This window comes from Pezoporus wallicus, unplaced genomic scaffold (genome assembly GCF_028554395.1).
Source record: "Pezoporus wallicus isolate ANWC-B61680 ecotype Strahan unplaced genomic scaffold, APGP_CSIRO_Pwel_v1 contig_8006, whole genome shotgun sequence".
NCBI lineage: Eukaryota > Metazoa > Chordata > Aves > Psittaciformes > Psittacidae > Pezoporus > Pezoporus wallicus.
This window is the reverse complement of record NW_026635487.1, coordinates 1,072,309-1,094,381: the sequence shown is the minus strand read 5'-3', so window position 1 is coordinate 1,094,381 and position 22,073 is coordinate 1,072,309. Positions and strand designations below refer to the sequence as shown.

Sequence of the window (22,073 nt, the reverse complement as noted above, 5' to 3'; positions counted from 1 at the left end):
GGATCCTCTTACTGCTTATTTATCCGTTTGCCCCCAGTAGCTGCTCCCTGTGACCAGCTTGGCGAGCACTGCACCACCTCCCATAAGCATGATTTCTTCCAGGACTTCTTAACCAGGGGATGGTCTGACATTGCATTGTGGAAGGGAGGCTGCAGTGAGAGGAATCCCATTGACAGGTCCCAAGATTTGAACAAGGCCATAGGCTGAGTTGGGACAGGCATGGGCTTGTTCCTTTTCACCTTCCCATGTCCTCAGCCTTCATTCTTGGATGTGATTGCTGCTGTTGAAGGCAAAGCACCGTTCCCAGCAGTGATACTGTTAGCAAGAACGAAAACCATGGGTGTTATCAGCACTGTTCCCAGACTAAAGTCAAAAACACACCACTGCAGCAGCTACTGAGAAAAATCCCTACTACTGCTGAATCCAGGACAGAAGCCATGACCAGGGACCAGTGCTTTGCCTTGCTGGGACACCGCAGCACCCAGACCCATGCATGTCATCCCATGGGGACTCCCAATTCCCCTGGGTTTGCTTCCTTCCATTCCACTGACACTGATGGGGGCCTGGCTCTGTGGTATTTAAAGTACATAACATCAAACCATGGAGTTCCCCAAGCCTGGAGTTGGGGTCTAGGGGCTCCAGGGATCTGTCAGGGCCCCCTTTTCCACTGCACTGTGCAAAACCATGTTGTTGCTTGCAAAGTCAGTAATACTTGTGTTTGCTCATGAACGGCCTCACCCTTCCAACCTATGACTGATTGTTTCTTCCGGGCACATTTTTCTTCCCTTCATGAGAACATCCCCCCAGGGCAAGCTTTAAGCTTTAATAAAAAGCAAAGGAAATCAGTTGAACTGATTCCTTCCCTTAAGCATGCCATGTGGACACAACACCCCGCCAGGCCCCCCTGCATGGATCCTAGCAAGGAGACACCATGTGAAACCCAAGCTGCTTTGTGACAGTGAGGTATGGCCCACATGCCTATGGCGTTTTTTGGTGCTCTTTCTGCCTTGCTGAGTGTGCAGATTCATGTGGGCTGCAGGGCCATGAATCAGGTTGAAATGCAGCTGGGCTGCACACAGCTGAGAGAAAAAATACTGGTCACAAAAAGCCCTTGTAATTTAACTGTCACCTTATAGGTAGATAATTCCTTGCAGTGCCAACCTCCCCAAAACTGCATGTTATACCCTCTATAGATGTGTCTTTGGCAGTAGTTCCTGACTTATCCTGGAACCTTACCCTTACTGGTGCAAATGAATGAGAAGGGAGCATTCCCTGCCAAAACATGCTCCTGAGCAGTCGGCAGAAATAATACAACTGGATTTTTATGCTGGACAACTGCTGGATTAGAGATGCTCCACCATTTTTGCCTTCATAAAATTGCTGTGCATGAAAAAATCACATAGAGGTGTTGAGTCTTATAAATAGCTAGGGAAGGTGGAGCACAAGAAAGTCTAAAGCTGAGGGAAATTCAACATTGTAGTAGTTGAGCAAAAGGCTGATGGTGAAGGGTAGGGTGCTCTTTGGGAACAGAAGACGTTCTGAAAGGTCAGAACTTGCTGGCAGGCAGAAGTGGAGTGTAAAGCAAACCCTCTGGCCTGGGCAGCTGAGCACTGGGCTTCTTGCAGCTCTATGTTTCTGTTCAACCAAACCAAAGCTGTGAGAAAGGACTGGCTGTAGAAGACCAGCCTAAGCTCTTCCACTGGTCCCTCGCTGAGGCTCGTCTTTCCTTGTGACCACACGTATCTTCTGCTGTGTGCTGAGAACCTGCATCCTCCCCCTCCAGTTGCACGGCCCCCGTTCCTGGCAGGCAGGACTCACGTGGGGTTCTGGCCACAGATGCTGTGCCAAGAGCTGTGTCCGCTCCACTGAGTCGTGTGTCTGCAAGAGAAGGCACAGCTGAAGACACTGGCACTGCAGTAGCTAGAGGCAGCATTGATCAGGCATCCATGAGCAGAACCCTGGCACTGTTCAGGTGTTGGCATAATATTTCCTGGATCAGCAGATTTAAAGTTGCGCTGTAAAATACATGTTAATATGAAATGAAAATGCCACTGCTCAGTCATGTATCCTGCCTGGTTTTTCTTTTTCTTCAAAATTGAGCATCCCTAAGGCTACAAGATACGGAGCCAGCACGAGTTTCTGTGGGAATTCAGGCTTGTTACCAGCTAATCAAATACTCAGTCCACTCTCTTAAAATATTTCTTTCATGGTATTGGAGGGGGATGTACGCCTAATGGGATGGGCACTGGGAACAGAGAGTTTAAGGAAACATAAAGCCACTGTAACTACTGATCCAGTTTGACAGCCCACACAAGTACACTAACACGTTGGTATAACATGCTGATGGAGCAGATGGAGAAGAAACACAGCTCAAGCTTACAGGCATCCACAACCCATCAAGGGAAAACAACTCTCATGATCCACATCCCCCTGCATTGCAAGGACTAGTCATTCCTTGTGCTTTACAGACCGTAGGAAAACTCTTAAGTGCAATATATGTAAGGTTTTTAATTGCTTGCAACATGCCGACGAGGTGGGCCTTTTCCTTCCCTGTTTAAAGTGGTTGGGTAGGAGAGTTCGAAGCTTTGCAGAGTGTGAAATCCCTGATTCAAATGCCTGAGGATGCCAAGGCTGGAAGCAGAACTACCACAGATCAGGACTTGTTTGCCAGTGCATTAGTATGCTAAAAAACCATTATGCAGTGTAGGGTGCATTGCAGGGTGTGAGCTTTCTTAGCAGCTTGAAAGCACTTCCTGAATACTCAGGGACTTCTTCCCCCCCCCCCCCCCCCCCCCCCCCAGTGCCTCCCAAAACACCTGAGGAACATGTGTCTGGGTCTCTGTTGTATGCACCACCCTCATCTCCTCTATCCCACAGCTCTGCAAGTGCCAACCTGTTCATGTTTTGATAAGTGTCTCTTTGCAAAGCAGTCCTGCATCAAAGTGAGTGAGGCTTCCTGACTGTGCCACTGCACTCGAGGTGAGATCTCCAGAGGAAAGCAGGAGTCACAGCTCTGTCGCTCAGGTTTCTTCTCTTCATTCACTCTGCAGATCCTGGTATTTTTAAGGAGCATTCATTGGAAAGGTAATGGCAGAGCTTGACTAATGCTGTTTCAGGCATCTATTAAAATTATTGAATGACTATTTGAGATGTTATCTTCCAGGCAGTCAAAACCTCCTCTGACTTTACAACCTTCTCTCTTGCTTCTCATCCCCCTGTTCTGTCATGCTTTTGTCTTACAGCTTAACTCTGCGATTAAACAGCACAGGTTTTAGGCACATGAGTAATTAAATTAACTTGGGAAGACAGACCTGATGTCTTAATGCTTCTAACTTCCACCACTTCTCTTAATTCTCCTGTCTTTTCCCAGGATTTCAGAGGTGGACTGGTTAGCATCCTGAAAATGATTTAAAAGCCACCAGTTCCTGCATTTAATAGCCAGTCTGAAAGTGACTTCAGTGCAGTGACTGGGGTAAGGGAAGAACCTAGACTGAACTACATCTGTTCAGGTCCTCAAATAGAAACCTCACAGTTACAGCACAAAACTTAAATGAAGAGTTGTCAGTGAGGACCTGCTGCTGGAGTGACCAACACTGCATGGCTGCAGGGACCCCATCTTGAGACCTCACCTGACAGTCTGATTTCTGACTTTCTCCAACTCCAGCTGGCTTCACTTGAGTTGGGATTTGAATTTTCTATGGAAAATACTGCCCCCAGTTTCCAAGCCAGCAGGATAGGGCAGGGAGCTTATAGACCTTGGCCAGAGGATTTTATGTCTGAGTTTCTTTGAAATGGGTTCTCAGGGTTTATTCTATATCCTAAAGGGGGTTTAGTGGATGCTGAAGATGCAAATGTCACTTGCATTTTCACTGGCCATTTTTGACAGTGATACTATGGACACAGGTTTGTGTGCAGCTATGGATATATTGCATGGGTTAATCAGTCTACACGAGTATACAAGAGCTGTACTAGACACCTATGTACTAAGCAGTGTACTTTAACTTTAAGATGGAACAACCGTGGCAACAACAAAAGATACAGATAAGATGGCTGGGATAGGGAAAATATACTACTTTGTAACTTCTGTAAATGCTAATCTACTTATAAAACTACTACATGCATTTCTAGGTGATGGTGAAGGGTATTTGGAAGTGAACCAATGCGCAAATCAGGGTGCTAGTACCATGGGGTACATTTCCCTGCAGCTAATGATCTGTTATGGTGATTTGAGGTGAGACCAAAAGCTTTTAAACCAGCTGGATATTCATTGTCAGGACTGTGCATCCAAAGGCCATAGCTGCTCACTGAAACCATGGTGAAACCATTAGGTAATCCCCTTTATAGAGGTCACTGGGCAATCTCACATTGCCTCTTACAGGGGGTTTGAGACTCCTTGCTGTGCAGGTCTTTCCTTCTCACTTTGAAATACAAAAAAGGGGAAAGCAGGCTAGGAATCGATTAACCATTAAGGAATTATAATTGATATTTAGGGGTTTTTAGAGTGGAAACCTGGAAAAAAAACCCAAACCCAGTATGAAAAAGTAAAACTCATTTGTTTTCTTAATGAGCGTGTAGCACTTAATGTAAAGCATTAAGACTTATCAAGCAGGATTCTCTTGCCACAGAACAGGTACAGCACAGACAGTAGGATTTAAATTCCCTTTATGTTGTCTTCCTGCCTTAAAAATTGACCTCTTTTCTCATGGGAATTGCTTTTAGCTCCTATCATCTTCCCTCTCCTTGCACAGGCAGAGAGTGGTGATAAGCGAGAGAGGAGGGACTGTGGGAGCTTCTGCTCATGCTGAATGTCCTTGCATGGACACTGCCTGCAGCAAAAATCCACTGCAGGTCTGAGCAAGCAACCACTGAGGCACAGATAACTTGGGGAAAGCAGGAACTGATTTCTTGAGCTCTGAAACTGAATACATCTGTCCATAGTTTGGATCTCTGAGTCATGCAAGTCTGCTTTTATAATCAAAAGGAAACAGGGATAATAGAAACAGTCATGTCTGGATTGACCTCAAAGATATCCATATAAAACACAGCATCTCTATTAAGGGTGTTTCTCTGCACGGGCTAGAAAAGAACCTTAAGGTAGCAAACTCATAGTTAAGACACAGAACTTTTACTTGTCTTCCTGGATTTTGCACTCCATGGGATATGGAGTAATTGCACCATTAAAACTCACTGAAAGCTAACACTCAGGCTGTGAGCAGCTCAGCAAACCCACTCAGCTGCCTCACCACATACCTCAAGCACAAAGGGTTAAGGAAAGTCTGGAATGCCTAAGTCTAAAAGCAACCTTTAAACCTCTGTCTGAGTCTTTATATCCACTAATCCTCCCCATTAACACAGGCCTGTGAAAACCCATCTCTTGGTCCATTGCTTTCTTGCTTGCTTTCTTTGTGGAATAGATGTTTTTAGCATCGAACTGGGATGCTCTGCTGCATGGGCAAGACCCAGCTCCTCTTTTCCCCTGATTTGTTTTCTTATTTTCTGTATCTTCCAATTTACCTGTCACAACAGAAATCCCAGTTAACACTGGGATATTATTACAGTCACATTTCTTTGATTCCACCACTGTATTTCTTTACCCAGATCTGCGTTTGCACTCCTTTCCCTCCCTTCTACATCTATCAGAAAAGTCCTCTGATGTTTCCAGAAGATCACTGCAGAAGCCTTTTCCTTTGAGCAGGACCCTGACAAAGCACCTCTTGAAAACAGCTCTGGTCCTGCCATGTCCTCTGATACAGCTTTGCCCAGTCCATTAGCATGAACTCTCTTGCTCCAGGGAAAACAAGCACAACCCTTTCCTCAGGTATGGCGTCTTCATCAGATGCTGAATGAGTTGCACCTTTCTTATACTTTGTCTCTCAGCAGCTCCTCCCTACAGTGGTGGTGATGGTCCTGGATTCTGGACCTAGGGCAGGTTGGTTGCCTGCCTAAAGAGCTGCCTGCCCTGCTTGGAAAGTGGTACCCCCTTCTCACATGTACTTCTAGGGTTGCTACATTCATCTGCCCCACTGAGCTATGTAGGGGTTAATGAAATACTGCTTATACAACTCTGTGAAGATGAAAAGTGCAGTGGAAGGGTTCTGTTATTGTTACCATGTATGAAGAGTTCTCTACCAGACTCAAATGTATTGTGTTTGGCCACTGGATGTCACAGCTGCTCAACGCACAATGCAGCTGAAATAAGAAAGGAAAAGTGCTCACCCAGCAATGGGCAACAGCCACGTTTCCAAAACCCTTATTTTTTTCTGTGAGGAGTGTTTGTTTGTTGAGGGGCTTAGGGATTTCTCCTGTGTTTAGGCACTGCTAATATTGAGTGTCAGAGAGACTGAGCAGCAACTGTGCTTCTTCTGCATGTTATCGCACTAGGAGATCAGGATCAAAATGAGTATTTTTATGAAAGGATGTGCAGATATGTATAAAATGCTACTAACACAGTGTCTGAAAAGGTGGACGAGTACTTGCACAGGCTGACAAGCTGTCTTGTCACTGAGTTATTCCTTCTTTTTCCCACCAGCATCTATTCCACAGCACAGAGCCCTGGTATGATGGAAAAACTTCTCCCAAGCCAGCTCTCAGCAGCACTCAGGCCATGTTGTTGTGTACCTCACACTAAATACAGGGGGAAGATGGACCCTTCCTAATTCTTTCTTCACATTTTGGGTTTATTTTCCAAAGTCCCAAGTAGACATCCAGAACATAACTTCATATAAGTCACATAAGTGACGTAAGTGACTTTCAGCAAAGTCTGTAAAGCAGACCTATAAAGACATTACAAGAACTGTAATTACATTTCCTGGAAATGAAAATGAAGAGGGATTATTCGACCGTGTTCTCTTCTTTTTATAGCATCACATTGTCCTTTTTGCCACCTTGGGGAAATGGTGAGTGAAAGGCTGCTCCTGGTGCAGTGAGGTGATAACCACCCCAGAAGTGATGTGAGCAATAAAGAGGGGAAAGTGCTTTATGATGATCCAAGAGCTATACCTATGACTAAGAGTAATTGGCTGAAACTGAGCAAAAGAACATTTAAGTTGACAATGAACTGCAGGTAGCTAATGCTGAGATCTGTTAGACCATGAAATGGAATTTCAAGAGGGAACCTCTCTGCTTTGAAATGGACAAATCCTGCTTTTAGGAACACTGGTGTAAACTTCCAGTGTCTATCCCTGACTCCCTCAAAGCCCATTTCTATCACAAAGCTTCAGTAGAATCAACAAACATGTCTGAATTTATGGTGGGAGAGGGTAAATTTATCCAAGCACATCCAAATACTACAGAAGAGGAAGAAGGCCTAAAGAGATTGTGTGAACTGGAGAAATGAATTCTAGTGCTTTGACTTCTGTGATCTCTGTATGTAGTTGGAAGCCAGGGGGCAAAAATCAGGTTAGGGGGGAAATAAAACATAGACAAAATTCAAAGAAGCAAGGGCCAGTTTTGGATGGGAGATGTAAAAACATTACAGGAATTGTTGAATAAAAGGATTTCATATTTCAGTCTGCACAGCTACTGCCAGCTTTACTCATGGGTTTGGGGCTAGCAGCACTAGCTGCTTTTTGTTGTTATAAAATTTGTGTAGGCTCATTCCTCCAGCCTGAGTGAGCTCTATCTGAAGAGGTTTTGGACTCACTTATGAGTACCTAGATAACCTGACTGAAGGCAATCTATCCATCTTACATCCAACAGCCTGCTCCTGGTCACATGTTTGTTGGCTTGGGAGTGATGCAGCTATTGCTGCAACCCCTGATGAAATTCCTGCTGATTCAGAGGGAAAGGGGTTAACCCTTTCAAATTCTGGGTCAAAGGAGCATTGGGGTATAGAGCCAGCTATTTCAGTGCAATGGAAAGGTTTTAATGTGGCTACCAATGCTCAGAATGGGTCTGAAAGTCAGACTTGAGCTGAGATTTAGGCCAGTGAGGACAGATGGAAGAGCCAGGGAGAAGCAGGGTTTAAAAGATGGCAAGGAGTCAGGGGAAACCGTAGAGATAAAAGTGAAGTGCATGGAAGCCAATGATGTGGGATAAAAGGCTTATTTCCTAATGTAGTCAAGGCAGGGTTGGGGAGGCTGAAGTCTGTGTAACTGCATCTGTGTGAAAGCAGCCTGACTTTGTGAGGAAATCCTACCAAGGATATTCACAGCTGAGATAACCTGACATGAGATTTTCTCACTAGCTAAAGTTGGGTGCAGAGAGGAGTCCTGTTAGACCTACAGTCTTCTTCTTCACCTGTAAAACACCCGTTTACTTCAAGCATGGTCCTGCTGTGATATGTGGAGTTCCTGGGCACTATGTCCGTACTTCTCTCCAGCAATTACATTGAGATAGCAAAAGAGGTGACTAACAAAGACAAGCCTCAAGCCAGGTGGAATACCATAGACATAAAAAAGCTATAGCTCCAAACCCAATAATGATAGAAGTGTGCAATACTTCATACAGGAGAAGGAGGTCTCCTCCCTTATTATTCAACTTGTAGTTAGAAGCTTAATATTCAAATACATTTAATGAGTTTAATTAAAATTATTCTGTCCTAACTCCAAAGCAAACTCATACTTAGTGCCCTTAGAAAATCCTGTCCCCAGACTGCTGTGCCTTCCAGAGTAACCACTAATCTGGAAGAAGCTAACTTGAGCTAACAGAGATGTTGGTTTTGGCTGTGCTGAGCACCCAGGGCTCCTGCTGATGGCAATTAAAATGTCACAATTCTAGCATGTTGCAAAAGCTCCATTAAAAATTAATTCACTGTCATCTCCAGTTCCCTGGCGCCAGTACATTCCCAAATGGGCTTTATTTCAAACCCTCTGTGCAGACTGGGCTGGCTGATCGATAAAGCACAGCTTGTTCCTAAGTGACATCCATTTAAACACTCTTGGCACACACAGGCAGGAAGGGTGACAGGAGGGATGCTGTGATGCAAGAGTGACCTCCTCTTCTTGACTCTTGTTCACACCCTCCTGTGCTGCTGTGTGGAATCCTGGAGTATGAACAGCATAAACCCCCAAAACTTCTCCCTCAGCTAATTTCAAAGCCTGTTTACCCAACAGGATACACAAGGATTATGAAGAGCATTGCAGGGCATGTTTGATTAGTTTAGTCCTTACACAGTTCAGCGCAGCTGTCAGGATAAATGACTTCTTTAGAAGAGAGAGGGAAAAAAGACACATTTGGTTAATCACCAATATTACAGCAGTAATAATTCCAAAGATTAAATATGCACAGCACAAACCAGCAAACCAGGAAAGCCTTTTAATGTTAACAATTCCCTTGCAAAGAGTCAGATTTTGAATAGAAAACCTGCTTCTGTTCTTCAGCACGGCCTAATCCTAGTAACTCGAGTTCACATCTGAAACTCACCTGCAGCTCTCATTGTTCAGTTGCTGTTATTACATACCCTATTGCTGAAAACAATAACTGCAAACATCATTGCAAGTGGCAGGGATACTGCAACCAGAAGTGCTGCGACTTCACTGACGTCAGCTTTCTTGTCAAGTGTTTCATATTGCTGCCTGGCACCCACAATCAACAGCAAAGTTGTTCTGCGTGTGCTCTTCCCAGCACCAGGTGAAAATTCCATTTCTGGGGAGATTTCTGCTCCCCTTTTGTTCTTAAAGTGGGTTTATGGGTTGGGAAGCACTGCTGGACAGAAAGGGCTGTTGCTCAGTGTGTGTCATTCTTAGAGGGAGGAGAAGGCTATTCAAAGGGAATGACATTTGCCTAGTAACAGGATACAAAAGGCAGGCAGAAGATCCATGGCCTGTTCTCTGGGCTGCTGAATTACTCTTTCACTGGATCTTGGGCAATTATTTGCTCAGAACACGTTTTTAGGGAAATGGAGTGCCTGAGGATGTGCAGAGCAGCTCCTGAAGTCCAGAAGAACATTTGGACATCTGATACCTCCTAGTTCTTTTTTGAGCTCCTGTATGGTTTGAAAAAGCCATCAGGGTTTCAGTATCTTGTGTCATGCCTGTGTCTTCCAGCAGCCTAAATGCTTTTTCACAACTCTGAATTTTCCAAAGGTTGCAGATCTCTCCCATTCAAAACTAGATTTTCAGTGACTAGAGATGGTGTTGAAATCAAAATGCGTTGAAATACTAAGCTGTGAGAGCATTTGTAAACCTGGCCTCAGAAGTGTAATTTCAAAGGAGCTAAGTGCCTACAATTTTGACTTCTAGTAAGAGGATGAAAACCAGTCCCTTAAATGCCTTTTCCCTGGGCTCCTTCCTTTGTGTAACAAGGAAACAGTTTGCCACCTCAGGACAGTGTTTGGAGCTCTGTATTAGGCATCTTTGCTTACAAAGCACTCTTTTACAGATACTTGCAGTGAAGCATTTCAACCTGCTCATCAGGAATGAATGGACAGGAAAAGTGGGCAGGAGTGTGTACAGACAGCACTGAGACCACCAGCTTTGGCTGTTGGTGGGGAAACTTGTTCCATTTGCACAGACAGCTTGGTTCAAAGGGTCGATAAAGTGCCCTCAGTATTTAAAGCTGACTGTCTAACTAAAATCTCTCTGGGGCATTGTTTGCTAGTACTGTTTTGAATGGGTAGAAGGGCAAGATGGGTGCTGGAAGGGCCAGACCTGGAGTAAACTGGTATTTGTGCTTCCTGAGGATTTGTAAAGAACTCACTCTCCCCCTTGGTTCTTACAGCAGATACAGTGAGAGAGATGTGGATCACAGCTGCCTTGTTCTACCTGCTCCTGGTGCATCCGAGCTGCTCTCACCTAGTGCACTGGACATACAAAGGTAATGCAAAATGAGGCTGGTTTGGGATTTCTACTGCTTGCTTAAGACACTCCCATGCTTTTTGTGCTGCAGAAGCAACGCTCAGCTTGACTCTCTTTCCATTAGTGAAAGATCTTCACAGAGCACCTAATTCAATCTACTTTATTGATGCCTGTGTGTCTTGAAAGTGATTCTCTTCAATGTTACCCCTTTTTACTCCTTTGTGTGGCTAGGACACATTGTCAGAGTTGGCAGACCAAGGAGGTTCAAACAATGAGGGAAACCTTCACATGTGCTTAAATAAAAGCTGCCCTTTGGATGATCCTGGAAGGAAAAGCTTTAAATACTGCCTACTTATTGTTTCATTGTCATATCCCATGCAGTGCAGATCACTAAGAAGAGCTTATTTATGTATTTATATTCTTTATGAAATTTTATCTTTTCTTCCATTTCAGGAGGTTGTTTGCAGAGCTCATTGAAGTAAATGATAGTCCTTTTATGATCTGCAGTGGGGTGGGAATTGAGATAAAGCAAAGGATATTATTGAATAGATGAGATAGTGCAATTAGGACACTAAGCTGTTTGCAGAAGTTCTCTCTGGGTTTTCTTTAGGCTGGGCTCTCTGCATGTCCTAACTCCCCCATATTTAATCAATCCCAGGAAACAAACACCTGCAAACTGACATTGCTTCAATGAAATAAAAAGGATTAACAAATAGTAACCCCTCCTCAGGTGTGGCCGTCATTGTAACTGAAAATTAGGGAGGGGAGGAAGTAGCTTTGAATTATTTCCCTTTTCACAGCCATCACCTTGCCTTCCAACCCATCTCTGCAGGGTTTGAAGTCTGAGTTCCACAATCACATGAGGATTATTCCTCAGCTGTAGCTCTGTTTGTCTCAGACAGACATGACTCTGACGTTAATCAATATATCTCAGTTCTGGGCTGAAGAAAAGGTTTCCTTTCTGGTTGTCAGTTACAGCCATGACAGAGACGGCGTCAATATTTCTACATAAAGTACTAAATATAGCACTATGGAAAGGGCAAATAGCCTTGAAGGGTTCAAGCATTTGCTCAGTTTCAACAGCACCCAGTCCTCCGCAGGAAAGAGTCACATTAGGGCTAAAAGGCTTAGAACCATCAGAAAAAGGATAGCATCCAGCATGCCAGTCTCCTACACGTTTACTTCCTCTATAAGGTGACCAGAGGAGGTTTTTAATATTAAATACTTGCAGAGATGATGAACATGTGCAGGTGAAGCTGTGGCCTTTAATTCTTAGTCCCATGTCAAAGGTCTGTGTAGGAGCTAGTGACACTGAGCAGCAAAAGGAGTTGGTATTAACACTTGGCATGACCTTTAGGGGCTATTAGGCCTCAGGGCTGAAGTGGCACCAAGAGCTCAGAGTAATAAACAGTATCTTGACATTGGGACACCCAGGTCATATTCCACACCAGGATCTGCCTATCCTGGTGTGGAATGTACTAGATTCACTATCTAAGTGAATCACTTATTTGTTGCGCGTGCAAAGGGGGCCCCAGGAAGAGGTATAGCTCTGCGCTCAGGAGAGGGGTGGCTTTGTTAATGAAAACTCTCCCAAGATACCAAAGCCACCCCAGACCATTCCTATCCCTGAAAGCATACAAAAGATTAAATATATTTAAACCTGGAATGGTTTGAATTCTGCTTTTATATTCTTCTTCTATTAGCTCTCTTTAGTTAAAACGAGCAAATTTGCTGTTCATTCCTTACCCTAAGCAGAGACTTTCCACCTATAGCCCTGGTCCTATTCACTCTCGCATTCGTTAAGAACCTGGTTCCACATCTTTGGCAGTTGAGACCCATTTAAATCCCCGTTTCTGTATAAATACTGCTTCTGTTTTTGTGGAGGTTCAGTCCCCAGTGATCAGCAAGCTATTACTGCAGTGCAGGCTTCTTATTTTGCAGCACAGCTGTCCTGCAGACAGAATAATGTATATTTTCACTCTAGGGAAGGCACAGCAACCTTTTATTGCTGCAGCTCCTGGTGTTATAATAATTAGATTGACGTGCCCTGCTGGCAAATGAGGAGAGTCTTCTGACTCCTGAGCTAACAACAGTTCCCAGCATGTCCTAATAACCTGGTTTGCTTCTCCTCCACACAGAAGGAGAGCTGGATGAAGAGCACTGGGGAAAGCACTTTGCAGACTGTGCTGGCAAGCGCCAATCTCCAGTTGACATCCAGAGGAAAAAAGTGAGGTACAACCCCCAGTTGCTGCAGCTGGAGCTGAGTGGCTACGATGGGCCTTTGCAGGGGGATTTCACCATGACCAACAATGGTCACTCTGGTAAGACCAGGGGGATTCTTCTCATTACCTGCCTAAAAAACAGGAGCTGGCCAAAAGGTCATTGCTGGCAAAGGAAGAGCTTGAAACAGAAATCAGGGCACAGAGCACAAGGAGTTTAGTTGGTCCTGCAGCAGCTTGAGCTGTCAGTCACCTTTCTGTCAGAGAAGCAAAGCACCAAAGGAGCAAGTGTTGCCTGCCCCCATCAGTTCCATTTTGCCCCCTGAGCAAAATGGGGCTAACGCTTTGTACATGCATGGACCACTGCACACGCAGCATCCAGAGGCATCCCATGCACTGTTTCCATGACAGCGGGTGATGCTGGCAGCCAGCAGCACAGGGAACAGGTCAGCAGCAGCCAAGCAAAGGCCTTACATTTTTGAAATGTGGATGTCTTTAATGGTAGCTCTGAAAACTCACCCCTTTTATCCAAACCTCTTTGCTAGCATCCTTATGAGTTCAGGATTGAATCATACTGGTTTGAGTCCTGCAGTGCATTTGATGGGAGAAAGCACATACCTTCCTGCTGGGACAGCTAATGGAAGAGATGCCTGAACCTGACAACTTTCAACTTTGAAGCTATAAAATAGGCTGAGGTGTATCCTCTGGAGGTTTCACCTGGCATTTCTAGCACACACAGGGTATGGGAAGAGCTCCTGTGTGTTCACCTCAGCACTTTACCCTAACTAGAACACAGTCACAAACCTCTTCTGGGCAGCCAGTGTCACTAGGCTGAAATGGGGTGGAAGGAGCCAGCTTTACCATAGCAATAGACAGTATTTTCTTCCCTACCTCAGATATCCTGGGAGGATGTCAGGCTTGTTACAGTGCAGGAACAGATTATTCATTTTAGCTGATTGAAATGCTATTCACACACAATGCCCTTTTTCTTTGAACTCACCTTACTTTGCTTTGCATCTCACTTCATTCTGCTCCTGTAGTTCTGCTGTTTTCCCTGATCACACAGGAAAGCTCTCCAGAAACATGTGTATATACCAGAGAAATAAAAAGCCAGTTATGTTCCTGCAAGATATTTTCTCTGCTAGGCATCAAAAAGGGATAAAAGGCAAATAGAGCATTATAGATTGACCCTTTCATTCAGTGTAGTGCAAGACTGCAGGACTACAGCAGTGAGTGGTATTTGGGGCATACTGACTCCTCTCTGCATTTAGAAAATGCACCTTTTGCAATAATAAACAGGAATGGAGAACCATAGTTCAGTAGCAGGTTTGTGTCTGAGGTTTGGTTAGATGCAGGTCACACAAAGTACAACACAGAGGAGAAACCCTCCCTTCTAGTCAGATGATTGGTATTTCAGGTCTCGGGAAGAAAAGCTGAAGCACAGCATGGGTTAAAAGCCTTGCCTTTGGCCGCACAGTCTTGGGGCAAGGTTTATAAATTAAGAGGTCCTGGATTCCCCTGCTGCAGTCTGTAATTCATTGCCTAAATAATTCATCAGCTGGTACTGTTGGGATAATGCTTTTGGACTACAGATGAGCAACAAGGGAATTTTCTAATAGCTGCAGTGGGGAGGGAATGAGTGTTTCTGGGAAGGTGTTTGGAACACAAAGCTGGTAGCTCCTTAATCCTGCACAACAGTCCTTTCTTCCTCTAACAGAGACAGAGAGAAATATGGTGTGAGGGCAGGAGATGAAGTGATGAGACATGTAATGCCTTCAGAGAAAGACCGTGGTGATTGTGTTTCTTAAAACCGTAACTCCTGTTTGTCGCCCTCACAAGCTCAACATTCAGTTAAAGCTCTCATGTCAGCATTGTTACCCTGACTGCCTACAAATGAATTCCTGCAGGTGTAGCTTTCAGACCTGATTGAGCATGTGTATTTTCCTGTTCTTTTTTTAACATCAAAACAATGGTTTTCCCATGCAGGGCATTTTAGTAAAGCACAAAGGCAAATGATTGTCCTTATTCACAGCTCCTGTGAAGTCAGGCAGGGTTTTCTTACTGGCATCAGTGGGATGGGACACGGTAGCAATATCTCTGAGAAAATATTCCACTGGGCCACAGCAGAAACCATTCAGCAGGCCTGAAAGGACATGAGATGGGTTTGTCAGCAAGATTCTCCTTCCAGGCTCTGAGAAGCTGAAGATCAACCGTTTCACCTAAGAAACCAGATACACTTTCTCTCTAGTTGTATAATTACCAGGCTAAATCCCACCTGATAAAGCCTCATTGAGTGGGCTGTTAGCTGCCTTCATGCTGTCAGCAAATACTTGCTTTAGATATCTTACAGAACACTTGAGCTTGTCATAAACTCAGAGCACAATTCCCTGGCTGTGTTTTGTAGAAAGCAGAAACCATAGTGAGGTACTTGAAGCAAATAAGCCTAACTCTGGAAGGCAGTCAGCAGGGATCTTGTGTAAAAAGGTAGATTTCCCCCTCACACACTCGAGGCTCTTCAGGATATTACAAGGAAAGATGTTTTCATCTTGTCTGTCTGGAAACAGTTTACAAGCAAAAGAAGCTTCTCACTAACAGAATCTGTGACTAATGAATCATATAATGTGCCACATTTTGCAAGGGTAGTTGCTATTTTTCGTGACATGCTGTGGGCTTTTATTAGGATGAGGCAATTCCCACTTTCCCTCCTAGGTTGGCATATTTATTAACACAATATATGATTTGTAGCAGTATATTAGCAGGAAGACAAGTGGTTCATAGTCTCTTTGTGAATGCTCCTTGGCAAGGAGAAGCAAAGAGATTTATCTCTACAAATCCTTCAAGCATTAACACAGCCTTTTCAAACTTAGGGGGCTCTGGCCCTGTATGCCTGTTCCTAGAAGATGCAGATTACAGAACACTGGAAATGATGATGACAGGTTAGAGGAGGCCAGTGACTTTGTTGATTTCCATTCCCCTTTTCTTCCTTGGAAAGAAAGCAGTTAAATCTGTGCAGAACCCTGCAAGATGTGATGTACTACATGAGAGATGAGCATTAAAGCACTTTTAGTGCCTAATTAAAAACCCAGAGCTGCTTAGATAGGAAAGATTACAGACACAGCTAGTGCCCAGTCATTTTTGTGCCTGGTTTAGTCTTTGTGGTGCGCAAGCCTGAGGTCAGGAAAGATTTTATGCACACTTAGCTTTATGCTTCAGTGGTTTTCCTTGTATACTGGAGTTAGTTCCCTGAACATGCCTATTCCTGCTTATTTCAAGAGTTACTGGCAGAAAGCACTGGGCACTGTAAGCATAACTACAAGAATGGGCATGGCTGCACCCATTGCTGTCTCCAATCCTGTTTTTTTTCAGTTCAGATTGATTTGCCACCTACCATGCACATCTCCAGAGGGCTCCCTGGCCTCTACACAGCTGTACAGATGCATCTGCACTGGGGTGGCCTGGACCTGGAGACCAGCGGCTCTGAACACACCATAGATGGGATGAGATACTTTGCAGAGGTACATGTGAATGGAGTGAGCCAGAAGGAGGGTGCATTGCGGGTCTACCAGTTGGGAAACTGGAAGCTGCAGCCCACAAAGCCTGCACAAGCAATGCAGAGGCAAGTGGGAGAAACAGGGCTGCCACCAGTGCAGGTGTTGGTGCAGTGCAACAGCTCAGCCTGATGGTGCTGCTCTAAAAGACAAAAAAAAACCATAGCACTAATATCCTTCAAGTCTGGAGTTGTTCCTCCACATTTCATCACAAACCTATTAAAAAAAACCTGTAGAAAGGTCTGCTTGGCTGTGCTGTAAGGCACAAGCAGCAGGAATTGGGATGGTGACTCCCCCTTCAGTCTGCACTAGGTCCTTTGAAGCACAGAGGAAAGCCATTTATCACTTCTTGCTGACCCTGTCTCTCTTCTGACAGCTGCACATTGTCCATTACAACTCAGCTGACTACTCGAGCTTTGAAGAAGCCAAAGACAAACCAAATGGACTGGCTGTGCTTGCCTTCCTGTATGCGGTAGGTTTGATGCCCAGGCTGCTGAGCAAGGCCAGTCTGTGACCACTGTTCATACTGTAATCACAGGCCAGACACAAACAGCCTGTACTAGGTATGCATGTCTATCCTAAGAGATGATACCTGCCACCAGCTTGAGTAAACTGTGCTTTAGGAGGACTATTCTTCCCTTATGCCACAATACCAGCCAATACAACTTGGGAGCCCCAGATAAATTTGTCCCGTAAGAAGTACACATGGAATACCAGGTGTGACAGCAGGGTATTCCCTGCTGCACTTCAAAGCCTTGCTCTGATTTGCAAATGGGGGCACTTCATTTTGTTTAGAAGTGGTGAAAAGGGATCCTTACAGTTCACCATTCTCCCTGAGATCTACATGTACATACCTCATATCATACCAAGATATCTGAGATAGTGTCTGTTCTCTTTGTCTTCCAATTCCTCAATTAGTCCCCCAAACTGATTAATAGTATGGAAGCACAGGCAGGTCACTAACCTGTTCAAGTTGCTATGCTGTGTTTAGGATGGACACTTTGAGAATACCTACTACAGTGAATTCATTTCCAAACTGGCAAAAATCAGGTTTGCAGGTAAGACCCGGGAATGCTTTTCTCCATCCTTCTCAAAGCCTGTACATGTGTACTGGCTCTGGGAAAATTTTACTGCTACTTTGCTTGCTGTTATATAGCCAAGCACAACTTCACACTGTCCCTGCCCATGCAGCTCAAACATCAGCCTGCACAGCAGGGTGGGGTGGAAGATGCTTAAGGCAGCAATAAACATCCTCCTGGTAGGTCTACGCATCACACTGCAGCACCATCAAATAACAACTTCCTATGATCCTTCAATCCATAAGCCCAGATAGCAGATGCTCTGCTGCTCTAATACATGCTGTTTTCTGGGAGGACTAACAGCTACTGGCATTGCACTGATGTGCAGTTCCCCACCACATCCAGGACCCCACATAGTTCTGAACAACAAATAGATCTATTGAAAGGACCTTTTATTTCCCTCCTTCATCCACTTCTGCCAACAGTCTAATATACCAGTGCTCTGGGCAGAGTGATTTGCCAGCCCCAGCTCTAACAGTGCTTTCACCTTTCTCTTTGTTCCCCATTAGTTGTTAATATTCCCTCTCTGTTTCCTTTTGAGGTCAATCGACAAAGCTCCTTTCTCTGGATGTCCAGGCCATGCTGCCAGAAAACCTCTCACACTTCTACAGGTACCAGGGCTCACTGACAACCCCACCTTGCTCTGAGAGTGTGATCTGGACCATCTTTCATTCTCCAATTCTCCTGTCACACACACAAGTAAGTGACAGCTTCACCAGACAGAGCAGCTTCTCTTTCCTCCACACTTCACCTTTTCATACAAGCTTGCTTTTCTGTTCTCCAGTGAATTGGGGAACAGCCTGGCAGAGAGGCTAACGGGGCTTTTGAGGATATACTCCTAAGTAACTGGAATTGCAGGTGGCTGGAATGACACTGTGATTCAACATCAGAGCAAGAGCCAATTTCTGTATAGCAGCAGTTTACCTGAGGTCTGGTGAGCAATAACAAAGCTCTCTGCCCAGTTAAGCTCAACCATACTGAAGCACTACCAAAAGGAGAAAAAAGTCAGGACCAACAAGGGAAAAAACTACTGCAAGAAAGTCCAGCCCTCCCCCAAAACCCATAAAAGAGCCATTCATAACATTAAAATAATTACTGAATAATTGGCACATTTTTAAAGAGCATTTCAAGTTTTTTTCTTGTCTACACTTACACTGTGCAGCTAGATTGGGTCACTTCAGGAACAGCCTGTTGAGAGTTTTGGCTCTGTGATAGGAGAGGGTTCATCCAGGTTCCAGTGGAGGCATTACAGAGAAACTTGTTGAGTGCACAGGAGCACTGGGCAGTAACCCCGCTTCTCCCAGCAGTTGAATACCGTCACATGGCAGCGTACCCTTCTCTCTGTCTGCCTTGTCAGGACAAAGGCTTTAGCAGGGAAAAAGTAACACAAGTCAAATTATCTTTCCAGTGAGTTGCAGAGTGGTTCATCCTCCTTAATGAAAGAGAAGCATTAGAAACATTTTCTTCTAGGAGAAGAACAAGATAAAATGGAGATTACAGTAGTGGAGGATCACAGTGTGTCCTCGCTTGAAAAAGAAACATTCTTTTTGGCAGGAGAAAGGGTAATAGGCACTTGTGAGAACACAGTATGCTGTGGAATAGCAGCAAAATCTCCATCCATGCATAGCATCAGGTGTTAAAAACTTCCTTCAGGCAAATACCTTTATCATGAATTAACTGATAAGAGCCCTCATGTTCTGTTCCTTTCCCTTGCTAATACACAGCAAGAGACCCTGTGGGTTCCTCTGTAACTATTCGCTAGGTTGACTCCCGAGCTGCAGGATCTGCACTGTCCTTCTTGGTAAAACCATTGTCCCCATTGCCCTCCATAATAAGCCTGTGTTGCTCACAGATCAGCCTCCTGGAGAACACCTTGCTGGACTGGCAGAATAGGACACTGCGCAATGACTACCGGCACGCACAGCCCCTCCATGGGCGCGTGGTGGAGGCCTCCTTCAGGTCCAAACCCACCCAAGGTAAAGGGAGTCAAGGGGCAGGACTCGGGCATTACCCAGGGAAGAGCAAGAAGCCAGTGTGGAGGGAGTTGAGTTGCAAATCACTCAAGCTAAGCATGCTGGAGCTCACCTTTCCTGGGAGGCGCAGCATCCCTGCACAGCAGGCGGAGATGGTCCAGTGCCTCTTTGCCCCCTGCTAACACATCTTGTTTCTAATGCTGCAGTGGTGGCTGCAGGTTGTGTGCCAGCCCTTTGTTTTGACCACGAAGGTGTCACACATCTCCAAAGTGGTGCTAAATGGCACACTAGGTTCAGGTGTGTCTGCACCCAGATGGGTCCAGAAACAGCCCTGGCATGGCTGGTTAACCAGGCACCACATAGAGGTGGGACATAGCATTTTAAAACAAAGGGTTTCCCTAAACTTCCTGCAAACTAGAAAGCAGGAAAATCTACCACGTGCAGGTACTGGCTTCCTGTAAATTCAGCTGTCTGATTGCTCTAGAACAATGCCATCTGGAAGAATTCAGCCTCAGGCTGGAACAAATCCAGATGCAGCTCCAAGACGTGAAGAGAGAGTTGCTGAATGGAGGGAGCCACATAGGTAAGAAACACCATCTGTTCTTGAGCCCAGCTTACCTTGCAAGAATGAAGAACCCACACTATACTGTCCGTGATGGCTTAAATCATGAACAGGATTGGTTCTGGTATGTGCAGGTAGGATTTTGTCCCATTTCTAGGCCATAATCTAGCTACTGTCACAGTAACTGCAGCTTTCTCCTGCAACATGTAAGCACATTTTTACAAACACTAAGGATTTTAAGCTGACAGTTCCCCTGGGGTAAATAATCATCAGCTCTCTTTTACACAAAGATGAGAAAAAAGGAAGAAGGGGAAAAGAAGGAAGTTATTTTCTCAAATAGTAGTTAAGCTTATCATCATTTCAAGCCCATTCCATGTTGGTACAACACACACGCCAGTAACTGTGGCTCAAGACAACTAAGAGTGCCAGTTCCTATGGGTGTATTCTTCAGGATCCAGGCTTAAAGGCACAGCTGGAGATGTAACAGCTGGCTTTTTGGTTGTTTCAGGTATTAAATCCAGCACTTTTCCATCTTTCTACTTCCCTGTGGAAAACATCGAGAGTTTTGTGAACATTCATCCCCTCCATGATATGTCTCTCCAAGCCTTCACCTTATGCTTCTGGATCAAAGCCCAGCATGCTGGCAGCCAGACTGTTCTTTCCTACTCCACACAAGAGAAGGATAATGAGCTAGCGCTGACCGTGGGCACAGATGTGGGACTGTGGATAGGAGGCCATTTCATCAGCTTCCCCCTGTACCACAAGGCACAAGACTGGCTGCACTACTGCATGACATGGGCTTCCTGGTCTGGAACAGCAAATTTATGGCTCAATGGAGCAGCTGGTAAAGCAAAGAGTATCCAGAAGGGGTATGTGAGCCAGGCTGGAGGGACCCTTGTCCTTGGGAAAGACAGAGATATTCTTCTTGGGACGTTCTCCAATGGCTTTGCAGGGTGGATGACTCGGGTGAACCTGTGGAGCCAAGTTCTCAGTCCTGCAGATATTCGGGCACTTGCACTGTGCAAACCAGGGCACCTGAAAGGAGACATCATAGCATGGGGAGAAACCCCCATGACCCTCTTGGGGGGGGTGGTTCTGGAGCCTGACACCAGCTGTCAGTGACCCCAAATTTGAGTTTTTTTTCCTTTTTTTGAATTAAGGCAGCAGAAAAATCCAAACTTCTGGCTGAGGAAACTTTAAAACCTGGATGATTTGCTTGTTTCTCCTTCTGCTTTGTATAGGCTCACTATGCCCCTGCTGGTGTTTCAGGTTGGTTTTCCAAGAGAGCAAAGCCTCCAGCAGTGGGATAGAGGCAAAGAACAGACAGAACATGGCACAGTCCAACACCTTGCATTGTCACATCCCTCCCAGGAGTTTGATTTAGGCTCCCCATACACAGATCTTCCTACCTGCCAAAGGGCTTCTCTCTTGGGTCAGAGGAGCCACTTTATCAAATAAAAGTTTCTCTCATCCTTCACCCAGTCTCAGTTTCTCACCATCTTCCCCACATGGATCCTTCCTTCCCATCTCTCACCATCAAATCACCACCCCTTCCCCTGCAGACATCCCACAGGAAAGAGCAAGCAAAGCCCTTACAGACAGAATGTGACTCCTGTGGTCACCGAGCTTTGGTCAGTGGCATGCCTTCTTTTCTGTAAATGGATGTAGAGGCAGAGCATGGAAACAGCTGCTTCAACATGAATACATCACAAGCTGGAGGGCAGGCATAAAACTCATCTTCTAAGTCAATCATGTGAAGGAATCTCCATCAACACCACAAAATCCATGCCAGCCTGTTCAACAATTCTGCTTTTTTACAAAACAGAGGACAGCCATCCCACATAACAATTCATTTCCCATAGTAAATTATGCCCCAGTTAGCCCCAAACCCCCTTACACTGAAACACTTCAAAAAGCACGCAGTTTTCATCAGTGTGCACTTTACTTTCTTCTCAG

General features: G+C 45.0%; 1 protein-coding gene and 1 long non-coding RNA gene across 4 annotated transcripts; one reads left to right on the top strand and one right to left on the bottom strand.

Moving 5' to 3' along the window:
• Positions 1-2,793: 2,793 nt before the first annotated feature.
• On the bottom strand, positions 2,794-19,217 carry LOC130611414 (uncharacterized). Its single transcript, XR_008975234.1, has 3 exons — positions 18,736-19,217; positions 13,956-15,098; positions 2,794-3,053 (listed from the first exon to the last, which is right to left on the bottom strand). It is a non-coding gene; the product is annotated as an uncharacterized LOC130611414 (long non-coding RNA).
• CA6 (carbonic anhydrase 6) lies at positions 2,949-21,331 on the top strand. Of its 3 annotated transcripts, none has more exons than XM_057432096.1 (10): positions 2,949-3,084; positions 10,660-10,755; positions 12,875-13,057; positions 16,322-16,470; positions 16,880-16,975; positions 17,495-17,561; positions 18,124-18,281; positions 19,435-19,558; positions 20,040-20,138; positions 20,626-21,331. In XM_057432096.1, the coding sequence occupies exons 2-10, from the start codon at positions 10,677-10,679 to the stop codon at positions 21,237-21,239; spliced, it is 1,569 nt and encodes a 522-aa protein (XP_057288079.1). In that variant the 5' UTR covers positions 2,949-3,084; positions 10,660-10,676; the 3' UTR covers positions 21,240-21,331. The 3 variants fall into 3 exon arrangements, with proteins under 3 accessions (XP_057288079.1, XP_057288089.1, XP_057288097.1); XM_057432106.1 differs by lacking the exon at positions 2,949-3,084 and adding an exon at positions 8,766-9,570; XM_057432114.1 differs by lacking the exon at positions 2,949-3,084 and having other exon boundaries at positions 8,766-10,755; positions 20,040-20,112; positions 20,576-21,331.
• The last annotated feature ends 742 nt before the right edge of the window (positions 21,332-22,073 follow it).